The following is a 14,297-nucleotide window of genomic DNA, read 5'->3' as shown; positions in this document are numbered from 1 at the left end:
AGGTCTTCAGTTGAGGAGCAGGTCTCCACTAGAGAAGGACGGGGAGCTCTGGCTCCCTGCGTTCCCCAGTAGAGCCAGTGCATCGACCCCAATATATCCCTGCTGATGTGTCAACCGGGAAAGGCTTAAGCCTTCCCGGGCGCCACCCCTCCACGCCTCGCTACCCACCCGCCCCCTGAGCCCCAGCTCCAGTACTCCACTGTGTCACCGGCTCCCCGAGGTGACCACAACATGGCTGCGGCGCTGGGGCTGCTCTTCTGGCTGTTCGTGCTCTGTCCAACCTGGCGAGTGCTGGGCCAACCGGACCCCAGCACTGGCCGACGCTTCTGGAAGCACAAACTCTGTGCAGACAACAAATGCAGCAGTGAGTAGGCGGGCGGGCGGCCCGGGTCTCCGCTGTGGCTCTTCTGGGCTGCATGGGGCTCCGATCCCCTGGTCCCCAGCCCCGCGGGCTGGGCTAGGGGGTCGCAGGACTACGGGTGGGGCGCAGGAGTGACAAGAGCCTCGGGACCCTGTGTGTGTCCCCTCCAGCTCTGCCGGCGCCCCAGCCAGCCCGCTGGGGGGGGGGCTTCGACTCCCACTTGTTGCCAGTGTTTTATTTTTCTCTACTGACTGAGGTGGGGGTTGGGAAACAGGATTCCCCAGGGACAGCTCTCAGTTTATTCACTTCCAGGATTCGCCTAGGATCTCAGTGGGTGATGGGGTTGCGTGCCACGCACCCGGGGCTACCCATGCTGTAGCAGAGCGCTTTTCTGCCCCTGCCACAGGGACCTGGGCAGGTGCAGTATCAGGGCAGATGCTCTCCAGGGCTGGGTGGCCCTAATCCCAGCGGCAGGTTGATGGTGGGGCTCCTTGGGAAAGGCTCATTGGCCCCTTCGTCCTTTTGCTGCACTGGGGATTGGGCTGGTTTTGCCTTTTAACAGGGACTAGAGTTTAGGCTTGGGAAGAGCACCAAGTCCAGGCACGCAATGTGTTCCAAGGTCTCGGCCCCGACTCTGCTTCAATCCTGTCATTTCTGTGCTTAGAAGCCTCCCTTCATATTTGAGGTAGGGTAGCAGGTGAGCCAGTAATCTTTTGCTTTTGAAAGAGGCTAAGGATCTGTACCAGCCACCTGGGAACTGCAGCCTCTTCTGTGCGCAGGAAGCGGACAGAATTGCTTCCCAGTCCTGGATTGGAGGTGGGTGGTGGGGAGGATGTAGCCATTCAGATTCAGTTGAAGAGGTTTGTTGCAATAACAATAATAAATACTCCAAGATTTTTATAAGCCAATTCAGTTTTAGACTCAGTCGCTAGTGTTGTTGGAACCTCTTTCCTCTATATATTTACTGGCCCAGAATACTTCTTATGGCCTCCCGCTTGGTTTCTAGTAACCTTGTAACTTGATGACCTTGTTGTCCATAAATTGTAAGCAGTACATATTTTAAAATATTCATGCTAAAAAGGCCAAGAAGTTTACCATTGAGCTCTTTATGCCTAAATTGGTGTTACCAAAAGCAAATTTTATAATTTGAATTGTTTGTTCCACTCCAATAAAGAAAAAAGATGTCTCCAATATATGTTAAGCAGATCCTAGAGGTAACCCTAAGACTGGAGTAAATGAACACTCAGAAAAGCAAAGCAGCTGCCATGATATTTTCTTTCAGTTTTGGGTGAACAAAATCAGGCTTCCAGCATGGTAGAATGTTTGCTATTCTTTGCTATCAAGCGCTATCCTACGTGGGCTACCTGAACAATCTCATCACTGATGCTTCCTCAGTACTAAGACATGGTGTTGGTAAGGTTCAGTGGGGAAACATAACTTGAGAAATGGCCTGTGTCCAAACAGATGTGACCATACACAACAGGTTTGTCTGTGTTGTGTTGTAGGAAGTAGTGAGGTGTATATGTGAGGTGTCCTTGTGTGCCTTCCAAATAAGTGCTCCAAAAAAAAAAAAAAAGAACTAAATAGTTGCTCCATAGTATGCCTTATGTTGTCACCTAATATATTACTGATTTGTAAATCCTCTATGACCTAAGGGGGAACAAGAGAAACATTGCCATTTCCACTTGTGATGAGAATTCCCCACCTTAAAGTATCTCTAACCTTCAACTTGGCCTCTTAATTATATATGAATTAGGATGCTGACAGTTTTGAAAATAGTCCTATTTTAGCTTCAAAAAAACAAGTTACCCTCTCCAAATCTGTGTTTGTTCCTCTGACATATATTTTTATAAAACACACATTCTTGTGTATTTTACTGCTAATTGGCTTTTAGAAAAAGTGTTATTTCCATTTCTTCTTTGTGCTTTTTACATATATCTATTGTCCATTTCATCTTAAATCAGAAACTGTGTATTTGGTCAACCAAAAGAAAAATGTTGCTTCTACCAGTTTCTAGATCAATTGTGATTCTAGTCCTGCATTTTAAGCATGAAGGTATTGCCTGACCTTTTCTCATGGTTAAACTTGTTCCTTGTCAGATAGGATACCTACTTTTGATTTTGTTTATTAAAAAAAAATACGAATGAGGATGTTTTGAAACAATCTTAATGTTGGATATAGTCAACAATATTTGCTCAGAGAAAATACATTTCCTGGTAATTTACCCAGATCCTGAACACAGAGACAGCAACTCTGCCTCAAATGAAATTGACAGTGTTTACGGCTGCATGGTAGCACTTGCAGCCACTTAAAGGTAATGTCTTTTAGCAGTTAGTTCAAGTTAATTAACCCCTTGGGGGTTCCTGGATATTCTTCCCTCTTCCCTCCCTATTACCTCTGCATGAAGCCATACTAAAGCCTGTCCGTGTCTACACTTGGATTTACATATTTGCAAAATGAAGCTTTTTATGATTATGAAACAGAAAAAAATTGAGGCCTGCAAGAACCAAGAGTTTCACTGAAACCAGCCATGGTTGGTGGTAGCCACATTGCTTTTTATTTCTCAGCACAGAGAAAAATAGAGAAGCTTCCTTTTCCCCTGTCTAATTGCAGGGAATATTGTATTTTATAGCAATAAAATCTCTAAGAATTTTAGATACTTTGAGCAGGTGAATTAAAAGTGATTCCAGAGAGTACTGGAAAAACTTGAGTTTTGTTCATAGTGGGATTCATATTTCCTGATGGGTCAATGTGGATTGTGAAAAATCAAGTCCTAATGTTTGTTTTTCTTTTTTCAATGTTCATATACAGTGTTAATGTACCGAGGTGAAGCTCTTGAAGATTTCAGAGGCCCAAATTGTGGTTTTGTGAATTTTAAAAAAGGTGACCCTGTATATGTCTACTATAAACTGGCAGAGGTATCACCAGAACTTTGGGCCAGAAGTGTAAGTAAAAGTTTGACAGGTGTTATATTCTTACTTTTGATGGGTTTTTCAGCAGTGTAGATTTAAATGACTGATTTCTTGGGGTCTTTGTAGAGTTAACCTGACCTCTCTGCCAGGCCCTGTGCTCCTAACACGCCTTAGGCCTGGCACAGCATAGAAAGTCAGTAGACTTTCTGAAACAGAACTGAACTGGTTGTGGTTGCTACCCCTCACATCAAGTTCCAGAAGGATCTACACATCATAAAGGTTGTCATGATGAAAACCTGACAATTCTTAGCTTTGCTGCTTCAAAAGGGAAGGATTCATGGACATTAGAGTTAATCCTGTAAATTAAGTCTGAGATAGTAACTCAGGCATGCATATTTAAAGTTGATTTTTTGTGTATTTTACCTAACCATTTGTGCTGTTTTTACTCTAAAAAAGCAGAATATTATGTTTATTATGTGCTTTTTTTTCTTTTTTGCAACTTCTGGGTCATCCATTTCCTGCTTTTCCTATAATCTATGCCTAAAGGTTCCCCCAGGGGTTCTACTTTTAGCCAGTTGTATGGATCTTCTGATGAAAGACATAACATTGTTTATATCATGCTTTGATATTTTAAATGGGGAGATTCACTAGGAGTGACCTCATTGAGAGACTTATGAGTATTGTCCTTTTCATTTAAAAAAAAATGTGTTATGTGGATTGTTTACTTAAAATAGTAGCAAGGGTCTTTGATGACTTAGGAATGTTCCAGTTTAGAGACATTCCAGGTTGCATCCCTGAAAGTTCTCACCCTAAATAAAATACCACACAGCAGAAAATAAGAGTAATCCCTATGGGAAAACTAGTTTCATTTTGTTGCCATTTCTGATTCTTAGGGAATGATCTTGAAACTTGGTGCCTTTAGGTACAAATTTTATATTTAGACAGAGTCCCAGTTGCAGTACTCCATATAAAGAACCATCTATTGTTTCTTTCAAGTATACCAAATAGGATTCGTAATCTTTAAACTTGGAACTGTTTTTCCATGTACCTAAGTGGCATTTTTCATACAGTAGTCATCTTTCTCCCCTTCTTTGAGCTTTTGGATAAATGGGCTTGATTTATATTTTCTCCTGTCACATTGTAGCCTGTTAACTATGTTCATCCCTAGGACTCTTGCCATTCTGGGTGGCAGCACTCATCCTGTCTTCCTGAGGAGCCCTGCTTTCAGCACCAGACCAGAAAGGATCTTTGCCGATTGATGAGTGTTTGTTTGCATTGCTCCTGTGGCATTCATTTGTCTTCTTTGTCTTCAGTCAGGTTGTGTTTTATCTTAGCTCCCTATAAAGTGAAAAACTCAGTTAGGAAAGGACCCCTGTCTAATCCATCTTCCTTTTGAATATTTCCTTTCAGGGCAGTGGCACTTAATTACATTTGTTCTGATAGTAGCTTATGCAGAATTTGTTCTCTTGTGGCAGTTTTTTGCTCCCCACCCACAAATCAAATCAGCAGCACCTTGGCAGGGATGATGTATGGAAGCAAAATTAGGTATTTAAAAATTATTTCCAGTCATGAACCTCCGTGATTCTGCATCATTTCTTTTTTTTTCATATCACAAGAAATGGGATACCACCCAGTGTGTAATTATGGAGCTTTATATAATCTATGGTCTCAATTGACACAGATTAAGAAGAGATAAATGTGTTTCCTTTCTCCATACATCTCTGTTTTTTTTTCCTTTTCCAAATTTAACCTTAATAGAATTTTTATCAGAAGGGAAAAGTGTATTTCCCCTCAAACTCGCCTCTCATGTCATGAATGTTATACTTAGGAAATTAAAAACTCTTTAGGTTTCAAAATGATTCTCCTTTTGAGTTTTTAGTTTTCATTCTGCAATGTTGTTGGTTTTCTAGAGTCTCAGACTTTATCTGCCAGTGATGAAGCTTTTAATTGCTCTGTCTTATCTAATCTTCATGGCAGTATTCTCCCACTAATACTGGCTCTCAGATGGTTTCTAGATATAACAAGAACATTCATGAATGGGGATATTTTAGAGTTAGTGATAAGATGCCTTTTTTAATTTTCTTTTTTGGGCGTTTGATTTGCCTATCATTTTCCTTTAATTATTGGCAAGAATCTTCTGTTCCTTTTAGTCAGTAGTTAGTAATAAGAGTGTCTTTCTCAAGTGGAACTTTATATACCTTTTGTACATTTTATGTAACTTCATATAATTTAGCTGTTTGTGCTGAAAATAAATGGGGTTCTTTTCTGCAGAGGATTTATTTTGGGTGAAACTGAAGCTTGATATGTGGTTTAGTATGCATTATATTGTAATTTTATTTTCTCCCCAAGTACTTATAAAAGTAGATTTGGAAAAAAGCTAGAAAGCATATACTATCAATACATTTGCTATAGTGGTAATACATTTTAGAGATTTTGTATTGTTTTCACTTATTAATTTTCATGACTGTTGTGTATTGGTTAAGAAAGACATAAATATTGGTTTATGAGCAATGCTACAAAATGTACAGGTAAATTCTTGCTAGAGGTTATTTGGAATTGCATTTATAACCAGCTTTGATTTATATAGTTTTAACCATATAATATACAATAATCTCCTATGCAGATCTTTTATTTACTTCAGAAGTCTTAACTTTATATACTCTGTGTTGAGAATTAAGCTAAATGTAAAAAAGAAAACTTCAGTGGTTGGAAATGTTGTTTTAACAGTTCTGTACTTAATTTTTATTTGGAATAATAATCTCAGTGTAATTGTTATAAAAACTTTCTTTCTTGGTTATACCATATACCTATCTATTATGTGTATATTTCCTGCCACTTCTGAGAATCTCTTATTTATATTCCTTGTACAGAATTTATTTGATATTTGTCTCTTTTGCACTATAGGTTGGCCATATTTTTGCATATTTTCCAAAAGATTTCATCCAGGTAGTTCGTGAATATACTAAAGAAGAGCTACAAATTCCAACAGATGTAAGTTATGGATTTCTTTTTTGTTCTCAATTGTAAACTGGCTTGTAAATCCATCCGTTATATTCAGTTAACTGCTTCTGAAAGTTTTATAATGTGTTTATAACATTTGTGTATCAGATTTTCATTTGAAATTAGACTACCTATTAAAAAAAAAACTTTGAAAGGCATTCAAGGGTGATTATATTATAATCTGAGAGTTTTCTAATATATTGAAATAGATATTCTTGTAGAAGGCTGTTTACTCAACTATAGGGCTTTTCTCTTCTGTTTTATATGTGAAAAATAAATAATTTAATATATTTGTACTTGGCTATTAAATTTAAGAGGTAAATAATTTCATTTTACAGGCAAAAGGAGGTATTCCAACTTGAAAACTACTCATTGGATAGTTATTAGACATTTTAAGTATATTTAGTTTAAATTAATAAACTCTAACTTTTATACTAGGCTAGAAATATGTACTTACAAAGGTTTTCTTATTCTTAGTCATATATGGGATCATAGTCATGTTACAGATTTGGAAAAGGGGACCTGAGCGTTTCAGGTGATGTTCAGTCTTAGATCTTTTAAGGCCCCAACTGCTTCCTTTATACAGCATTCCTGTATTGTGCTCTGACTTAAATTGATTTTGTGACTGAAAGGATTTCGTGTTCTAGAATTCTCACTTCAGATGATTATTTTCTAGAGTTTTAAATTGTGTAGTAATTGATGCCCACCAACATTAAAACATCTTTGGGCAGCTCTTTGTAGTGGCTGTAGAATATGCAAGCTGCTAGGCTAGGATAGTTCTTAGATTGGATGGGGTGAATGGATAAAGTCATCCTGTTTGTTGTTGCTGTTCCTAAAATTTCTTCATAATCTCAGGGGCCATAAAATCACTTCTGTTGCTTATTGGACTTCAATGTTGGTAAAGAGAGTTAGTTCTTGGGATTTAAGCTGTGACAGCAGTTCACTGATTACAGAGAACTCATTTGTTTTGAACTCTGCCTTCTCATTATGTTTCCCATTACATGCATCCCTCATGGCTTAGAAATGCATGTGATGGGGAGAGGAAATCACTCATCCCTACTACATTGAACTGCCTCCCCCACCCCCAGAACCCCCACAGAATATTAAGAAGATTTAATTAGGAGATGGAAATTTTTTGAAAAATTTCCATTTATACTATGGCTCCTTTTATATGTCAATTTGCTTACTAGTGGCAAGAAGGAAGACTAGATAAATATATAGATAGTTCTGAGAGAGATCTTAGTGACTGTGAAACCCTGATGAAGAGGAAGGTGTATGACTTGTTGAATCTTGTTTTCAGTTTGTTCTTGTGGTAATAATAATGTGAGGAGCCTCCTTAATATCATTCTTTATTCCATCAAATGTACTTGTATCTCAGTAAGATACTTTAAAACTGATTCATCTTTCTCAATGCTGCAGGATCTTCCAGCTTCTCCTGAGCAAATGATTAAGAATTAAATTCCTGAAACATAGGTGTAGATATTAAGAGCTGGAGGATCCTATAAGTGATACCTTGCCTTTCCCTACTTATGCTCAGAGCAAATTGAGAGAGACCCAAGAGTCAGGCTGTTGGAGACCAAATTGTCACCATTTTTACTCATTATGCTTTTTAAAGAATATGATGCATGTTAAAAAAGAAAGAAAGAAAGAATAGACTTTCTAACACTGTAGTCTAGAAAAAGACAGATTTACTCAGCCATAGATGGAGTTAGCCAATGGGGGTTGGAGGAGGGTAATCTGGTTGACCCCAAAGATTCTTTAGAACCAATCCTGAATTTGGGAGGTGGATGAGTTTGCTTTTGTGACACTTTGTTATTGACACACTAATGTTTTCCTTTTCCTTACAGGAGACAGATTTTTTCTGTTTTGATGGTGGAAGAGATGATTTTGATAATTATAATGTAGAACTTCTAGGATTTTTGGAATTGTATGATTCTGCAAATGAAGATTCTGAGAAAGCTATAGAAAAAGTGGAACAATTTCCTGAAGTCTCCCAGGACGTTGAACCTGAACCTAAACCAGTAGTAGCAAACTCAGAGCAAATTGAAAGTGCATTCTCAGAAAACACTATGGATCTTGAGGAACAATTTTTGGCTCAGAAGAACCATCCTCATGCAGATAGTCAAACAGATAATGCTCAGGGTGAACAAACTTCATTTGAACCCTTTGAAGAAATACTACAAGATGAATTGAAAGTGCCAGAAAGTGAAAACAACAAAACCAGCAACAGTTCTCAGGTCTCAAACGAACAGAAGACTGATGCTTATACACTTTTGAAAAAAGAAATGACATTAGAATTGAAAACCAAATTTGGCTCTACTGCTGATGCACTTGTGTCTGATGATGAGACGACCAGACTGGTAACTTCATTAGAAGATGATTTTGATGATGAGGAATTGGATGCTGATTATTATGCATTTGATAAGGAAGAAGAGGAGAATGAGGAAAGCTTTGGGGAGCTCCCGTTACTAACCTTTATAAGTGAAGAAGGCATGAAATTCCCAGTGGAGTTTGGAGTGGAAAAATATTCAATAGGTGAAGAGCAGAATTCAAATGAAGAAGATAAGGTTGAGGTAACTCTGCCCCCAGGCATCAAGGATGATGATAAAAATATACTGACAACCTTGGAGGATACTTTATTTATTGGCACAGGTGGCGACAAGAAAACAGATATGATGGATTTGGGGAATTCTTATTCAGAATTAGAAAAAGAAGATGAGGAAGCTTTAGTTCCAGATAGAAAACAGAAGAAACCACAAGGAGCAACAGATTATATTTATCCTGAAAGTGCAGAATATGGTCTTTTTGTGGAAACCGCTAAGACAGATAATGATGAAGAGCCAAAAGTAGACATCGAACTTCATATTAAAGGAAAAGAGACAGATGTTCAGGAGGCTAAGAAGCACCTGATGCAAGATGTTTCAGAATTAGAGGATGAGAAGATAGAAGGGATGATTGCATATACTTCTCCCCAAAGCAATAAGCTCAGCTCATTGCCAGCTGTTGAAAAGGGCAAGGACACATTAAAATCAGCCTTTGAAAACAAAGAGAATGACCTAAAAGAAGCAGTTATCCATATCTCAAAAGACTCAAAAGAAGTGAATGAAGAACTCTCTTCACCTGGAGAGAAGATTTTGGAAGATAGCTTAGAGAATAAATCTCTACATAAAGCTGTAGGGAGTCTGATGACCCAAGAACAGAGTAAACCACCAGAATCCTTGGGTATTGCAACATTCCTGGGAGATTATCAAAATGATGCATCCAAAGATGGAATGGAGGAGCCAGGTTCAGTAAATACACCAACCCTGCACATAGACTCAGTGGAGCATCAACCTCAGGAAATTAAAGAGGGACTAGTTCTGAAAACTGAAAATCAATCTGGATTCTCCTCTCCAGATGGAATTGGTTTGTTAAGAGAACCACAAGAAGAGGTCCCCAATCCTGGAAAAAATCTTTCTTGGCAACAAGAAAGAGATGTGATTGTTACAGTTAGTCATGTAAATGAGAAGATAGGGCTTTCCAAGGATGAGGGTAAAGAGCAGTCCTCGGCTGAAGAATTGATTCAGCATAAGGCAACACAGGGGACACAGGAAATTAAAAAAACAGAGCAAACTGACGAGGTAGAAGTATGGGGTCTCCATACCGAAAGGCCAGCAGCAGTAGAGGAGGGTTATTATCCCCCTGAAGAGCTACCGGAGGATGAAAATGCTGTAAGTGCAAAACAGTCAAAAGGAAAACATTCTGGGATTCAGAATGTTAACCAGCACGTTCTTGAGAAAGCAATTTTAGAGACTATCAATCCTGATCTAGAAACCAAAGAAAACAAACAAGAAATGAGTATAATTTGGGAGATTTTTAAGAAAAGTGAAACCACAGCCAAAAGGGTAGACATGATGGACAAGGAACGAGGTAATATGGAAATGGGAAAGGAGGAAAGTCCTCTGGCAGATGAGGAAGCCCAGGGACTCTTTGATGGAAGTGATGAGGAAAACACTCAGACTTCATGTATAAGTGAAGTATTTCAGGTTAAAAATTCTGACGATCTTGAAAAAGACAACCCTAAGGAACATCTGAACACTTTAGGGTCTACAGAAAAGGCTACTGGAAAAGAAATCTCAAAAGAGGACCTTGAGGACATAGGGCATATCACGGATGCAGAAAGCCAGGGTCCTGCTTCTGCAGACCTTGAAGATGATATATTCCCACAGAGTCCACATATAGCCCTAAAGCCAGAGCTTAGCAATCAGGAGGAAGATTTGCCCATAATCTGCAGCTTCTTTACAGAACAAAAGTCCTTGCAATGCTTCCTGAGGTACTTTGATGTCCAAGAACTGGAAGCCATGTTGCAGGAAATGTCATTAAAGCTGAAGTTGGCACAGCAGGAGAGCCTGCCCTATAACGTGGAAAAAGTTCTAGATAAGGTCTTCTGTGCCTCTGAGTCACACATTTTGAGCGTAGCAGAGCAAATGCTTGATAATCGTGTGGATGATATTAGAGACATAGGAATAAAGGAAAGTAACATATTTGAAGAGGCTGCCGTGCTTGATGATATCCAATACTTGATCTATTTTGTGAGGTACAAGCACTCCACAGTGGAAGAAACTGCTCCATTGATAACAGCACCTCCTCTAGAGGAAATCTGGGCTAAAGCTGAAGGTAAATACCTGCCTGCGGCTTGAGCTGGAGAAAAGGAGTTGTTCCATCCAGGTGTTTTTGTGTATTATTGTAAAGTTCTGTTCAGTTTCCATGTGCCTAAAGGAGAAAGAAGGCTGACTCAGGAGCCCCATATGTTCCTTTATTCATTCTTTGGGGCTAGAGCATGAAAGGACATTGCTTATTCTTTTTTTCCTTTAGGACAGTTGGGATTGGTTAGCATGTTCAAAGAGAAATTTTATAAATAGCTAAAGAGAAAGATATAAATGAGAAACTAATGCACAAAAGTAGACCTGTTAACAGTACAGATTTTATGTTAAAATTATAAAAGGGCTTTATTAAACATAATTTCTGAATCATAAAATATCTGTACTAGATCATTTGGGTGTGGAGTGACTAGCATAACTTCTTTTTTTTTTAGAATTTAATCTCTTTTTATGAGATTATGGTGCTGAGGATCGAACCCAGTGCCTCACCTGCACTAGGCAAGTGCTCTGTCACTCAACCCTAGCCCTAGAATAACTCTTAATGGATAGCTTGCCTGAATTCCCCTCCCCAGCATTTATCTTTTGTGGATACCATGCTATTTCCAGTCTCTTGGGGGAGAGGTCACTTATTCTGGTTTTACTCCACTGGGTTCTAAGGTCCTTGAATTCATATTAATCAAGGATGGAACCAGGATGACAAGCCTTATAATGTAGTGCTTGACACATAGAAGCCTTTCAATTAAATATTCGTCAAACTGACAATGAGCCAATATCCTGATAAAACCTTTCTGTTTCCTGGTTTTATATTTGATCATCTCTATCCATTGTTTTTCAAAATGAAATATTTCAACTGAGAGTATATGATAAGAATTCCAGAAGGACATAAAGCCATTGGAAAAATTTACTTCCCAAGAATGCTAATTTTACCTGATAATTTGGGGAAGAAAACAGTTGTACATTTAATCAAAGCAGATATATTTTGGATAAGAATGCAAAGTACAAGTGAATGTTCAGGGTAGAATATGATGCTGTAAGGAGATAATCTTTGCTCTGGATCCTATTGGTCTATGTCCTGAGCTCAGGAAGGAGATAGGTTCACCATTTGGCTCCTAGGTTACTTTGAACATATTTGAAAGACACATTAGCAAGCTAGACTTACGGAATTCCTTTCTCTATACTGGCTTGGTGAGACCAGCACACTTGTAAATGAAAGAGTTTCTGTTATTTCTGAGCAGAATAGACATTTCACATTCTTGTTCTGGACCAGAATTATCTTCTGCACATTTATTCATGTGGGTGTATGTTGGTTTGCCAAGGGAAGGTAAGTTATTGAAGCCTCTATCATAAATGTATTTGTTTATGAAATACTTTGGATTAAAGGCTTCTTTATATATATATATATATGACTTCTTTTTATATATGACTATAATTCAGTCATCCTTTAAATGGGATGAAAACAATTAACCCTCCCGTATCCTTGCCCAGTTATTCTCATGGGCGCATGCCAGGACATGGAGGGCAGTGTTGAGGTATCTGAAGCTGCGTGCTGAGGGGGAGTGCTGATCATTGGGCTTAAGTGGGGGTAGATAGTGTCATCCAGCTGGCTCAATGCATTCTTCTCCCCTCTAGAGATGCAGCCACCCCATGAAGATGATTTTCCTAAAGAGAACACAAATCATCTTTATCGAAATCTTCATGAAGAGCCTCGCCTCCTGAGTCATCATTTAAATATGAACCATCCTGAAGAGCCCAGCCTCTTGAGTCAACCTGTGACTGAGGACATGGGTGTCTTAGAAGTGTCTCAGATCCCAAATACTGAGAAACTAGACCCAGGTAAAGCTTGCCAATTTTTCTCTACAAAGTAGAGGCATTATCATAATGAAGGCTTTCAAGGATATTTGTTGCCAAAGATACAAAGTAGAGCAGAGAGTGATATAGGTACATGTGAGTTAAAAAAAAAATCTCTTAAGTGAGAGAAAATCAAGAATAAAGATGACTAGAAATCAAAAATAGGCCAGAGACTGTAACTCACCTAAAAGCAAATGTTTAGCTATGACTAGCTTGTGTAAACCATTTACAACTAAAATATTATTCTTCAAAGGCTTTATGCTCTAAAACTGTAATTTTCAACCAGACCAACAGCACCAGAAACTCTGGGGGTGGGACCCACAATCTGTGTTTTTCCTTCCAGGAAAGTCTGGCCTGGTACAAGTTAGCTTGAGAATCACTGTTCATAGCCTCATAAATTCTGTGTTTTTTCCCTTTTCTTCTAAATGGAATTTATATAGCTCAAGTCCTGTTTTGACTTGCTTCCTGGACATGGTAATTAAACTTTTTCAAATGCAGTCAATGGTCCAGATCCTTTATACTATATACTTACAGGAAACAGTACAGAACTGCAATCCATTTTAGACTGACACTTATGAATACTTCATCATAGTGCACAGTATCCAGTGGGAGATGAGAAACAATTTTTCAAAAAAATCCCCAATAATGGCATCAACAGCATTCTACTTTTGTGTTGCTCACTCTCATTTTATCAGTAAATTAGATGATGACTAATTGTTTTATTTTATCCATCCAGTATGGTGTTATGAAGCCATAATTACTGTATTTTGTGTTTTTAAAGGTTCTGGTCTGTAAGCATAGCTATAGCATTATCCTGCACCAGTGCAGGGCTTAGCAGCACTGATTCTGACCCCCCCCCCATCTGCACACACACAGTGTAGGAGAACTCATAGCAGGGGGAATTCAGTTAATTTGAGAAGGAATAACATATCAGTTCTCCCATTTTCCAGAAGACATTGCATCCATATATGAACACTACTGACTTCTGAACTGTCTTTAACTCCATAAGGTTCTGAAAATGAATCACGCACCATTAAGATTTGTTATTTTCATGCTCCAAAACTTTCAAGATTAGGGAAAACTTGGCTTACAAAATTAAGCATGAATTATTTCCCTGGCCTTTTAGGTTCCACCACAAAATGATGTCAATCACCTTTATAGGTAAAATCTTCCCAAATGTCATTTAATGTGTCTCAGGTGCTGAGATGCTGAGCCAATGGGCAGACTTCACCAGCAGTCAAATTCATAGACCAATAGTGAATGGAGGGCCTGGGGTTGTAGCTCAGTGGTAGAGTGCTTTTCTAACATGTGAGGCACTGGGTTTGATTCTCAGCACTGCATACAAATAAATATAATAAAGGTCCATCAAAAACTAAAAAAAAAAATTTTAAAAATTAGGCAAAAGCTTAAAAAAATAGTAGTGAATGGAATCTCAGGGTTGAGAAAGACCTTAGAGGCAACTGGTCCAACTTCCTTTTTTTTTTAGAGAGAGAGAGAGAAAGAGAGAGAGAGAGTTAGTTAGTTTTAATACTTATT

General features: G+C 38.6%; 1 protein-coding gene across 1 annotated transcript in view; it reads left to right on the top strand.

Annotated features, from left to right (window-relative positions):
• The first annotated feature begins 231 nt into the window (after positions 1-231).
• LOC143389132 (transport and Golgi organization protein 1 homolog) overlaps positions 232-14,297 on the top strand; it is a 46,258-nt gene continuing 32,192 nt past the window's right edge. Inside the window, exons 1-5 of the mRNA XM_077108517.1 lie at positions 232-364; positions 3,173-3,306; positions 6,178-6,264; positions 8,121-10,929; positions 12,543-12,746. Of these exons, the coding sequence (XP_076964632.1) occupies positions 232-364; positions 3,173-3,306; positions 6,178-6,264; positions 8,121-10,929; positions 12,543-12,746 (3,367 nt within the window). The remainder of the gene's footprint in view (positions 365-3,172; positions 3,307-6,177; positions 6,265-8,120; positions 10,930-12,542; positions 12,747-14,297) is intronic.

This window comes from Callospermophilus lateralis, unplaced genomic scaffold (genome assembly GCF_048772815.1).
Source record: "Callospermophilus lateralis isolate mCalLat2 unplaced genomic scaffold, mCalLat2.hap1 Scaffold_86, whole genome shotgun sequence".
Lineage (NCBI taxonomy): Eukaryota > Metazoa > Chordata > Mammalia > Rodentia > Sciuridae > Callospermophilus > Callospermophilus lateralis.
This window is presented reverse-complemented; position numbering and strand designations above follow the sequence as displayed.